Below are 13,381 nucleotides of genomic sequence, written 5' to 3'. Positions count from 1 at the left end.
CGTCAAACAGATGTGCAATACTATAGACCTATATCTCTGACGGCAATCTGTTGTAGAATTTTGAAACACGTACTGTGTTTGAGGATAATGACTTTTCTGGAAACTAGAAACCTACTCTGTAGGAATCAGCATGGGTTTCGAAAAAGACGATAGTGTGAAACCCAACTTTCGTTATTGGTCCGCGAGACTGAGAGGGCCATAGACAAGGGTTCCCAGGTAGATGCCGAGTTTCTAGACTTCCGCAAGGCATTTGATACAGTTCTCAACAGTCGTTTAATGAACAAAGTAAGATCGTATGGACTATCAGACCAATTGTATAATTGGATTTAATAGTTCCTAGATAACAGAACGCAGCAAGTCATTCTCAATGGAGAGAAGTTTTCGGAAGTAAGAGTGATTTCAGGTGTGCCGCAGGGGAGTGTCGAAGGACCTTTGCTATTCACAATATATATAAATGACCTTGTCGATAACATCAGAAGTTCACTGAGGCTTTTTGCGGATGATGCTGTAGTATATCGAGAGGTTGTAACAATGGAAAAATTGTACTGAAATGCAGGAGGATCTGCAACGAATTGATGCATGGTGCAGGGATTGGCAATCGAATCTCAATGTAGACAGTGTAATGTGCTGCGAATACAAAGAAAGAAAGATCCTTTATCATTTAGCTACAATGTAGCAGGTCAGCAATTGGAAGCAGTTAATTCCATAAATTATCTGGCAGTAGGTATTAGGAGCGATCTAAAATGGAATGACAATATAAAATTAATCGTCGGTAAAGCAGATGCCAGACTGAGAGTCATTAGAAGAATCCTAAGGAAATGCAGTCCCAAAACAAAGGAAGTAGGTTACAGTACACTTGTTTGCCCACTGCTTGATACTGCTCATCAACTTGGGATCCGTACCAGATAGGGTTAATAGAAGAGATAGAGAAGATCCAACGGAGAGCAGAGCGCTTCGTTACAGGATCATTTAGTAACCGCGAAAGCGTCACGGAGATGATATATAGACTCCAGTGGAAGACTCTGCAAGAGAGACGCTCAGTAGCTCGGTACGGGCTTTTGTTGAAGTTTCGAGAACATGCCTTCACCGAGGAGTCAAGCAGTATATTGCTCCCTCCTACGTATAGCTCGCGAAGAGACCATGGGGATAAAATCAGAGAGATTAGAGCCCACACGGAGGCATACCGACAATCTTTCTTTCCACGAACAATACGAGACTGGAATAGAAGGGAGAACCGATAGAGTTACTCAAGGTACCCTCCGCCACACACCGTCAGGTGGCTTGCGGAGTGTAGATGTAGATGTAGTGCTTGTTGATGTATAATTATGTTCTTACTGGTGTCCAACATCATATTTTATCTACATAACAGGGCGCAAAAAGGGTCACCAATTGTAGTTTGGTTCAAATGGCTCTGAGCACTATGGGACTTAACTTCTGAGGTCATCAGTCCCCTAGAACTTAGAACTACTTAAACCTAACTAACCTAAGGACATCACACACATCCATGCCCGAGGCAGGATTCGAACCTGCGACTGTTCCACACTGCAGCGCCTAGAACCGCTCGGCGATTCCGGCCGGCAATAGTAGTTTAGTGGCACAATTCCGTTCGACTCTGCATGTAACCGAATGAGGTAGCGCAGCGGTAAGAGATTGGACACGTATTCCTGAGGACAGCGGTTCAAATACCAGTCCTTCCACACTGATTTAGGTTTTTAGCTTTCACGTAAATAGCTTAATGCAAATGGATCCTTTCCCATCTCTCTCCAAGACGACAGACTCCCCCTAGAGTAATGATCTCGTCGTCGGCGTGAGGTAAAATCCTAATTTTCCTTCTTTCCTGGTTCCTCTCTATTGACATGTGAATAACGCGGAGAGGATCAAGTACGGATGACCAACACGTGTGCGAAACATTTCACAGCATACGTTACCAGGAGTTACATAACGGTTCTCATCCAAAAGCTATTGAACGCCTTTAAAAAGTTTATAGCTCCATCTAAGGAAGTCATAGCAACTCCTATTTCTCCACCGGGAAAGTAATCACGGGCAGCAACTACAAGGCGAAATACACATACCTTTGCGAACCGTTACTGGTTGAAAACTTGTATCGATATCTCAAATAGTTTGTGAAATATTGCTGGTGTTAACGTCTTGTGTGATACTGTGTATAAGGAATATAATTATATGCACTGAAATGAAACGACTACACAGGGAATAACAGGGATAAAGACAGGTATTTCTATGTTTGGTACCATAATACGTGGAACAATCAATCGCAACATAAAAAAAATCAATGTAGAGGGATAAAATTTCGGGAACACATTTGTCATAGTATCATAGTTAGCTGATTAACACTGCAAGATCAGAGGTTCATGTAAGAGCGAGATGAGCTAATGCAATTGTGAAATGCTGGTACGTCAATAACCGGTTTAACCGTAAGAATGTCTAATACAAGGATGCAAACGTGCTTGCATTGTGATGTACAGGAGCCAAATTTCAGTTTATGGTGTTCGATGCCTTTTGCACTTGATCTGCCAGTACAGGGACGTTTAATGCTGTTTCTGAATGACGCTGGAGCTGTCGTCCGATAATATCTCACATGTGCCCGTTTGGAGACAGATCTGGTGATGGAGCAAGCCAAGGCAATATGTAGACAGTTTGTAAGTCACGTTCGGCTACAACATCGGTGCGTGGACGAGCGTTATTCTGTTGTAAAACACCCTCTGGAATGAAGTTCATGACTGACAGCACAACAGGTCGAATCACCAGATTTACAGTCAGGGTGCAGAGCGCACCTGCTGTCATACGAAATCGTATCCCCGACCATAAATCGAGGTGTAGCTCCTGTATCTCCAGCAAGTAGACAGTTGGTTGCATGCCCTCAACCGGCCTCCTGCTATCCAACAATGGTCATCACTGACACCGAGCAGGATCATCTTTCATCAGAAAACACAACAGGCTTCCACTCTGGCCTTCAGTGAGCTCTCGCTTGACACCACTGAAGTAGCGGTGGTTTAGGATGAATGGAATGTACGCTACAGGGCGTCTGGCTCGGAGCTGTGTTTGGAGTAACCTATTTGTAACAATTAAGTGTGTTACTATGGTGCCAACTGCTCCTCAAGTTGCTGCTGCAGATGCAGTATGATGCACCAGTGCCATACGCTGAAAACGTTGGTCTTCCCTCTCGGTAAAGTCACGTGGCCGTCCGGAGCCCGGTTTTTGCAGCCATACATTCTTGTGACTACCGTTTCCAGTAATGATGTACAGTGGCTACATTCCAGCCAAGTCTTCCAGCTGTATCGCTGCTACTCAGTGAGGTGTTGCTAATCGCGTCTTTGTCGCCTTAAAGGCATTCTTTACTAGCACCAACTCACCACATCCAATCTCAAAGGTTACTAACGGTCAGGACTGTTACATCGTGTATTTAAATCAAACCTCATTTGCATCCTCATAGTGGTGCTGCTACCGCCACTGTAACGCGACTGGCGTGAAATATGAATAGACATAATCTTTCAGGTGTAGAAACAAGTCTGTCAACTTTCTTTTATGTCGCGTAAGTCCTCCTTAGTAATGTGATTTTTTTCTGTAAGTGTATGTAAACAAATCATTGTGTTGGATGACTTCTCAAAGAGTCTACCAACAAAGACATTACTTAATTTACTGACCGAGCATGGTGGCGCAGTGGTTAGCACACTGGACTCGCTTTCGGGAGGACGAGGTTCAAAACCGCATTCGGCAATCCTGACTTAGGTTTTCCGTGATTTCCGTAAATCGCTTCAAATGCCGGGATGGTTCTTTTGAAAGGGCACCGCCGATTTCCTTCCCCATCCTCGTTGTCGACGGGTCGTTAAACGCTAATCTCCACATCCACCCCTTCAATTTACTACCTGACGTTCTTTGCACAATTATAACTCCACCACTAAGTGCACTACGCTTGCAGTGTAGACTAGCCGTTTTGCACCTACGTGTCCACACTTCATTACCTGACGTTCTCCCCGGGGGAAAATAAGCGTTAATGGGTTGCTGTTGCCACATGTACTTGAAGTTGCTAACCAACCTAAAAACGTACTAATTCTAATAGCCACAATTATTTGTCTGCTAATCAACAAATACTGATACAGAGTTGTTCAGTACACTTTCCTCACCCACCAATAAAACTATGTGCACTTCCACCTGTAGGATGAGGATGAAATCAGTGAACAGACATTTGGAAAAATGATATCACGGCAAACCGTTCACCTATGTGGAATCTGCAATGTAATTACTACGTCGTGACGGATGAAAGTTTGTGCTGTACCACGCCCTGAACCCAGATTTCGTGTCTGGAGGCGTACACGGATACCCTAACTATTTAGGCGACTGCTCCAAAAAAGCAACAAATACAGATTCGAGTCTACCACAGAGTTTCGATTGTCTGTACGTGTTTATCACTGTATGTGGTTAGTCTAAGCAGGAGGCGTACTTATGCCCACATCCTAAAGCAGCTCTCAAATCAGTGGTAACCCTGTAGCAAACAGCCTAGCCACTGAAGCAGCTGTTTTCCTGTTCTTCTTTTCTTCAGCTCTTCATTTTCATATCTTCGTATCCGTTTTACATATGCTGCGTCTACAGCTACATGACTGTTCTTCACTTTACATTCCATAAAAGTACTTTCAGACTTTTTCTCGACAGTTCCACTATCGAACAGCAGATGGGTAGAATGACAACTAAAGCTCTACGTGCCAACCCTGATTTCTCTTATATTGTTACAATTGTTATTTCTCCCTCTGCAAGTGGGAATAAACAAAATATTTTCACATTATGTGGACAAAGTTGGGGTTGCACTTCGTGGAAAGATCTCGGCACAATGAAAAACGCCCTTGTTTTTATAATTGCCACCACAACTCTCGTATAATATCGGTAAAACTGTCTCCCCTATTTCGCGAAAATACAAAACGAGACGCCTTTCTGTGAAATTTTTGGGAGTCCACTGTTAGTCGTATGGGGTTAGAAACCCACACCGCGCAACAGTATTCCAGAAGAGGACAAACAAGCGTAGTGTAGGAAGTCTCTTCGGAAGACGTGTTGCATGTTGCAAGTATTCTGCCAGTAAAAAGCAGTGTTTGGTTCTCTTTCTCCCCAACATTATCTATGTGATCGTTCCAGTTTAAATAATACGTAATTTCAATATGCAGGAATTCAGTTGAATCTGCGAGGTTCATCGTGAAACCGAAAATTAAGGGATTCCTTTTAGTACTCATACGGAAGACCTCACACTTTTCATTGTTTAGTGTCATGTGCCACTTTCTACATCATACAGATATCTTGTCTTAACCATTTAGCAGTTGATTTCGTACTTCTGAAGGATTTATTAGACGGTGAACTACAGCATCATCTGTAAACAATCTAAGAGAGCTGCTCAGATTGTCTACTAAATCTTTTACATAGATTAAGAGCAGCAGAGCGCCTGTAACACTTCCCTGGGGAACCCCAGACGTCACTTCTGTCTCACTGTATGACATCGAGTTAACTATTACCAAATGCGACCGTTCTGAACGGAAATCACGAATAAATTACGCAACTGAGACGATACACCGTAGGCATCAATTTCATTAAAATCTGCTTGTTGAGAACGCTATCAAAACCATTCTGTAAATCTAGAAACACAGAATCAGCTTGAGATCCCTATACCAACCGAAAATTTCGTTTGTAACTATCCGTCTACTACTTTATTTTTTAGAGAAAACAATATTTTTGGAACAACTACTGGATGACAGCTTTTTCTTGAATTTAAACTATTTATTAGGAATTTTGTGATTAAATCCATCTAAATCGCTTAATCTATTTTTTATTTATAATGTCGTTTCGGCTATTGAAATCTACTGATCTGTAATAAAGATTAAAGAAGCATAAGAAGTCCAAATGTTTTTTGTATTATCAGGCTACAAAACGTGAAGAAGCCAAAACGCTTTAAGGAAGTCACTCACCAACATTTAGAAGTTAGAAAACAACACTCAGTGTCAGTATCAATAAAACCTGTATATAAGGAGACTGTCAGATGTCAACGTGGCTCAAAAAATTTCAAATAAATGCAATCTAATGTTAACGACTTTATAATTAGATTTTGAGTTATGTAGACGATTTTATTTGCAGTGTTGCGGACTCATTCGAGAGCTGTATGTGTTTTATTGGCGACGTGTTAGGTACTCACCGGCCGGCCCATGTAGCCGCCTTCCCCGTCGTCGGGGGCCGTGCTCGACTCCGACCGCGACCGCTTCCAGTCTTCCAGGTCGACCGCCTCGTCACTGCAACACAGCGACGCGCCTTTTGTAACAACAGTCTGTACTCTTCAACACAGCGTGACTGCAGTCTCAAGGATTCTCACTCTACTAGTCGAGACAGTACGATTCGGCTTACCTTACGCGTCTTCATCTACAGCTACAACTAGATCGCCACTCGGGACAGCCGCGCGGTCTTGGCGCCTTGCCGCGGTTCGCGCGGCGCCCCCCGTCGGAGGTTCGAGTCCTCCCTCGGGCATGGGTGTGTGTTGTCCTTAGCGTAAATTAGTTTAAGTTAGATTACGTAGGGACTTACGACCTCAGCAGTTTCCAATTTACAGCTACATCCACTGCAAACCGCTGTGAAGCGCATGGCAGAGGGCACGTTCCATTGAACCAGTCACGGCTGGCTCGCTGGAAGAATGTTTGTTTAAACGCTTCTGTGTGCGCTGTAATCAGCCTGATCTTCTCCTCGAGATACGTGATACGTCGTGTGTTACAATACAGAGTGTAACAAAAATATATGGCACAAGTTTCAGAACACATTACTCAGATGCAGGTGAAGAAATTATGTTGCATGAACGTGGGTCTGGAAACGCTTTGTTTTCATGTTACAACTCAGTTTCTCCAGTTCATTAATGTTCGAAGACACACACCAACAGAACGCACCAGCAGACAACATGCAACTCTTTCCCACAGGAGACGTCCTCCCTGGGCATTAATACCGCCGTCGTAGTGAATCTCAGATGCGCTGATGTATCTCTACAGTACTGCGCATAGTTTCGTAGCCTTCCGTAATACGGGCACGGAGACTCTGAATATCTTCTGCTGGGGTTCTGTACACAAGAGCTTGCAAATGCCCCCACAATTAAAAGGCCAGTGGGTTTAGGGCCGCAGAGCGTGGAGGCCAGGCAATTGGTCCATCTCTACCTATACATCTCTCACCGAATCTGTCATTTAGACGACCACGGACATTAACTCTAAAATGAGGAGCTGCTCCATCATGCATAAAGTACATTTTTTGTCGTACAGCTACAGGCTTAAAATCCCCATGTTCCCTGAGATGGTGATAAATGGCTTCAAATGTTTTCCTGTCGGGACACCTTCATCCTGGAAATCTCTCCCGGTACAAACGTTGAGAGAGCCAGTGCCGTCAGTTAATCCATATATCAATTGGTCATCTGCCTTCTCTGCGTTTGTGTACACTGCCATTGCACGAGTCAGGTCTGTGATTAGCTCTACGTAGTAACCTGTGCTCTTGCAGTGGTCGTACTGATCGATGGAACAGTAACAGGGATAGGTAAAACAAACCACTGGCGGTGCACAAAGTTACCTGACGTCTTCCGGAGTATATTCCCCCATGGTCCTAATGCTCTGTTCTTCTGTGTTTCTCACGGTTAATGACCTGGAGAAAATCAGTTGTAACATGGAAACAAAGCATTTCCAGACCAATGTCCATATAACAGAATTTCTCCGTCTACGTGTGAAGGACATGATTTACAATTTGCGCCGTACTTTTTTGTTACACCTTGTATATTCCTAAATTCATCATGAAAAGGCGGTAGCGGTGAATTTGTAAGCAGGCACTTTCGGGATGGATTGTTTCTACCAGAGAGTGCTGAAAACTAATACCTGCAATTTTTTCTGCTCTCAATATCGCTTAACGTATTACAAGTCACACATATTACTCGGTCGACTTTCTCGCTTCGCTGACGCAAGTTACAAGCATCTGTCCCTAGAGGGCTCCGAATTGTAGCGTGTAGCCTGGCGGTGTGTAACGCAACTATGTCGGTGCGAGAAAAACAGCGTGCTGAAATTGAGTTTCGAATTCGCAGGGTTCGTCGACAGATGGAGCATCACAATGCCAGACCACACACGATCACTTCGACATCTGCAGCGATCTGACGCTTTGGGTTCACTGTCGTCACTCATCCTCTTTACTTGGCCTCATCCAATGTTGATCTCTTTCCAATACTTAAAGAACACCTTCGTTGACTTCACTTTGGTAATGATGAAATGGTAAAAGCAGAGGACAGGTTGTGATTCTGCCAACAAATTCAAACATTCTGCAGTGATGGTATGAACAAACTGATTGGGAGAAATGTACTAGTCAGCACGGAGACTATGTTGAGAAATAAATATGTAGATACGAATATTAAAAATTTAGGATGTCAATAATGTTTGTTTTATTTTAAAAGATTTAAGAGTTTTCACATAGGCAATTAGGAGACATTACTTTTCAGCACGCCCTCGTATCTTCAAACATCTGCCAGTTGAGCTCCATCAGAACGCCCGTAACACTCTAGAAAACTTTTGACCATTTGTGCTGCTCTTTTCTGTATACGTCGAATACCCATTAATAGACATATTAGGTACGGGTCCCATACACCCTAGAAATTTTCTAGGATTGGTCGCACGAGTGTTTTGTAAACTATCTTCATTGTAGACTGATTGCATTTGTATAGTAATCTGCCACCTGACTTACGACTGAACCTACACGATCGTTCAAAGTGCTCCACCTAGGTATTTGTACGACTTGACCCATTACAGGTGTGAGTCGTTTATACTGTACTCACTGGATAATAGATTGTTTTTCTTTATATATATAACAAATTACCTTCATACCCTTATCAAGAGCAGACTGGATATTTTTGCAGCTCTTTTCAGACGTTATTTTCTTATAGAATACTGCATCGTATGCGGAAAGTCCGAGGTCACTACTGATCATCCTTCTTTCGTTAGACTGACGATAATTTTTTAATATAGTCACATGAAGACGAAGGTTTAGCACAGTTCATCGAGTAGTAAGCACCCCAACATCAAAATTTCATCGAGATGGAAACAAAAGGAAAGGGTCCAACGTTTTCTTTCCTTTTCTTTTTCTTATCTGAATGATAATCAGTTGCATTACCTGTAATTGGTTGAATTAAAATATCATTTTCATTTCGTATCCGATACTATTGCGCGGTTTCAGCTGTGTACCCATTTTCAGGTGGTTGAATACTCAATCAAATGCACATTCTTGAGTTGCAATCGAAGTGTTCGTGGAATCATACAGGGGGGAAAATTTCTGGCGAGAAGTACAATTACAAACCTGAACAAAGTCTCAAGATCATCTCCACTATGTTATAAGGAGGAGTTTTATGTGTGAATCTGATGATGATAAAGTATTTTTCCCTGGAAATAAATGTTCTGTTACAACCTGGAGTGACAATTTCATTGATCGGAACGAAAATGAGAGCATTGTAAAAGGCCAGCGACCTCGATATTCCTGGCGAACAATTAAAAATTTTGGCTGAGGAGTTGTTATTTGAAAAATGACAGAAAGAATTTGCTAAGCATTTGGGACGTGGTATACCACGCAGAATAGTAACGACAAAATTATCTGTGAAAATTACTAAAAAGAAAGAAAAAGAGTCCGGGCAGTGACTGGCGGCACCTTGTAGTACAAAAAAGTGTCACGAGTAGAATGGTATTTGAATTTTTAATAAAACCTCTACCGCCTAACTACGTTGTGGGCTGCTGACTGAAACCTACAGAAGTCATTCAACCACGAAGCAGCAAAATCGCTACCAGCGAATTACAGGAGCAGAACTTGGTCCCATACTAGGGACTAAAGTACGAGCCAAGTTTTCTGTAACGGGACACTGCTTACTCATATCAATTCTCCTGACTATCTGTCCAAGAAAGTGGACTATAGAAAAGCCATAGCAAAACATGGGTATTCGCACAACAGCCACATACGAAAGGGAAATATGGACGCTCGGTGCCTAGGGGCTAAACGCTAATGCCAAAAGTGTTTGTAAAGTGTTGTTAAATTCGTATTTATTACAAATCGGTTATTGGGATCAGTGAAACTAAAAAAACTGTTAAGTCAGGAGGTAAGCATTAAACTTAGTCCTGTGTTCGCCGGACAGGTGGAGGTGTTATAGTGTATTTTCGAAAGTTATTTAATATAATTCAATATTATCGATAATAATGAGTACTTCTTCAGTCAGTTAAACTAACATCTATGTGGTTTTCTTAAATCTGGTTTTCCTACACTATTTTATACAGCATATCGAATCTTTGCAGTTTCATTATAACTCCACCAAGTTGGAAAAAGGAGAAAACAGTGAAAGAGGCTACCAGGAGACTCCAAGTGTAGCAACTAGGCATAGACCGCTCACATTTCATGCTGGACGGTTTTCCATATACTCTACTTGCTGCGTCGCTGAAGTGGCAAATGGACTGACTAAAAATGAATGAAACAACGAACAAATTGCTCAGTCACTATGTTTCTGTAATAACATCTACAGATCACGGTGCCACGCCCACGTTGGGAAAGGAAATCAATACCACAGACATTAGCAACATCACGCTGCATTTCACGACGTCGTATGGGTGACGCGCAGCGCTATCGCTCGGAGGTCGATACAGACACAGGTATGGAGTCGATCAGCTCCAGTTCCTGATCCCCGATGAAGCAGTCATCTTCTAGGTTACCAGTGCTCTTCAAGTCTCAGATGGAAGTACACTATTATAATTGTTGTACTTCAAGGGTAGGATTTGCATCAAGTAATGCTTTACTGTTCAAAGACAGATGTAAATACTCAACAAACGCCTTTTGCAATGGACTGTATAAGGTTAAGTAAATCTTTTTCCATCCTTGTAATAAAGTGAAATGATGTTTCAAATGCTGCAGTTCTGCTCAGCCATCTTCTCAGTCATGACTGCACGATTATAGTTTCGTCAGGTCATAACAAATGGTGACTAAGCTGATAGCCTTTTTCGTTTGTCTCCTGGAGTTTCACACGTCTTCCTGCTAACTGTTGTTGCCCAAGTCTTTCTCATTGCCGTTTCTCCACATTTCTTCTTCACTATGCTTGAGCTGCCACAGGAAATGTGTCTAACCGAAACTGCGCAGATTAAACGCTTGCTGCTCACTGTAGGCCAGCTGACGTCGCCGGCCGGAGTGGCCGTGCGGTTTTAGGCACTACAGTCTGGAACCGAGCGACCGATACGGTCGCAGGTTCGAATCCTGCCTCGAGCATGGATGTGTCTGATGTCTTTAGGTTAGTTTGGTTTAAATAGTTCTAAGTTCTAGGCGACTGATGACCTCTGAAGTTAAGTCCCATAGTGCTCAGAGCCATTTGAACCAGCTGACGTCATTTCTCAGTAAGCAAGCAGCGCCACTGCCGTTAGCTGTTCCAAAATTTCACCCGTACCACAGTCAGGACGAAGAATGGCAGCACTATCAGGAGCAATTGGAGATCCATTTGCTGCCTACAAAATAACAGGTATGGAGCGCAAGTTGTGTGCCGAAACTGTTCACGAGAAAGTCACGTAAGATATTTTTGTTAAGTTACTGGATAAACGTTTTGACACTCTAATCCATGAAGCAACTGCGCGGTTTAAATTTTTTTCGTCTGAAGCAGCAGCCGTCAGACAGTCAAATAGTGGGTAGCAGTACTGACAGGTCAGTCCAAGTTTAAGTGCTGTTGTGGAATAAACCATAGTGATGTCACGGTGTGGTGCCATAACACAGAATGTATCAAATGCACACGTCGGTGCTGTAATTCTAAGACTGCCCCATCCTGTTTTAAGAACAATTCTATCTATTGTGTAATCTCAGACAAATGTGGACTCAAAATATGTTGATTTTGGAGCTCCATGTATTTCAGTTGATTACAGTGCACCAGACGCTCAGTCTCTAGTACAGCATAGTGTTAAAGTGTATCAGAATAAAGCTCAGACAACTAGTAAAAGCAGTAATAGCAGTAGAAGTAAAAATTTTCAGTCTCGTGGAACACGGTACGTGCTACAAACCTCTGTGAGGGAATCGTGTTCTCACTGCTTTTTGATCCATTATTTGAAGGATTGTCCTTGTCATACTGCAAATTGCTTTCAGTGTGGACGTATAAAGTTGACATTCAGTCAGAGTGTCTACTTGGAAAATAAGGCAAGGGCATGAGCCGCGGGCCCAGCTACACAGTGAACAAGTACAGACCGTGCCACGTACTCTGGCACGAGCCGATACCCGCAGTTCCGCATCGCGGAACTCTTCCGCTGCAATATGCAGGCAGGCGAACAAACTTTTTGTTCAGTTACGAGTGGAACAAAAGACAGTTAAGTGGCAGTTGGTAACTGGCGCTTCTCTTTCCTTGATAAATATAGCAACGTGTGACGGAATCGGTAGCCCACCGCAGCAGCAGCCTACTTCTATTTTGCCTCCTAAGAACGGGTGTGAAGCTCTAGTTCTTGTCGCTTGTAAATTGCCAGCAACTTTTCAGGGAGTGACAAAATGTATTTTATTTTACATACTCAATTCTAATAACAATGCAAACATTTTTGGATTAGATTTGTTTGATTTGTTCAATCTGTGCATTCAAAACAATGTGTTATGAATCAGTGTTTCTGCTCCTCATACAAACTTTTCTGACTTATGTACTAAGGACAAAGAACCATTTGAACCAGGTACAAGATGGGCTAAGGACTTTGAAGCACACATAATTGTGAAAGACAACGTGCATCCGCGATTTTTTCGGCCGCCGTCCCCCGTTGGTTACACGAGCATGTTAATCAGGAATTACAAAGACAGCAAGACAGCGGGGTATCAAACCCATTTCTGATAGCCACTGGGCATTATCCTCGCTCATTCTGAAGCCTTCGGGTGATTTACGTTTGTATGCTGACTTTAAGGCAACAGTAGTCCCACAAACTGTTGCGGATTCTTTCCGTCTTCCACATCTGGAGGAGTTGATGGATAGACTGGGGCAGGGCAAATGCATTAAAAAATAGATTTAACAGCGCGTGGTAGCCGCGCCGTCTAGGCGCCTTGCCACGGGTCGCGCGGCTCCCCTCGTCGGAGGCTCGAGTCCTCCTCTGACATGGGCGTGTGTGTTGTCCTTAGCGTAAGTTAGTTTAAGCTAGATTAAGTAGTGTGTAAGACTAGGGACCGATGACCTTAGTATTTTGGTCCGATGGGAACTTACCACTATCACCAAAAAAATAGATTTACGATAGGCATATGTACAGTTACCGCTGTATGAGCTGTCTAAGCAACACTTTGTGATAAACACTTACTTAGATTTGCTCAGTTTTGAAAACTACAGTTTGGAACTGCTTCAGATCCTGTAATTTTTCAA

At 42.9% G+C, this 13,381-nt stretch overlaps 1 protein-coding gene across 1 annotated transcript in view; it reads right to left on the bottom strand.

Moving 5' to 3' along the window:
* LOC126298918 (muscarinic acetylcholine receptor DM1) overlaps window positions 1–13,381 on the bottom strand; it is a 1,498,118-nt gene that overhangs the window by 393,541 nt on the left and 1,091,196 nt on the right. Inside the window, exon 6 of the mRNA XM_049990459.1 lies at window positions 6,188–6,281. Within this exon, the coding sequence (XP_049846416.1) occupies window positions 6,188–6,281 (94 nt within the window). The remainder of the gene's footprint in view (window positions 1–6,187; window positions 6,282–13,381) is intronic.

The sequence above is a fragment of the Schistocerca gregaria genome, chromosome X, assembly GCF_023897955.1.
Source record: "Schistocerca gregaria isolate iqSchGreg1 chromosome X, iqSchGreg1.2, whole genome shotgun sequence".
Classification (NCBI taxonomy): domain Eukaryota; kingdom Metazoa; phylum Arthropoda; class Insecta; order Orthoptera; family Acrididae; genus Schistocerca; species Schistocerca gregaria.
Note: the sequence above shows the minus strand (reverse complement) of the source record. Positions and strands in the feature narration are given on the sequence as shown.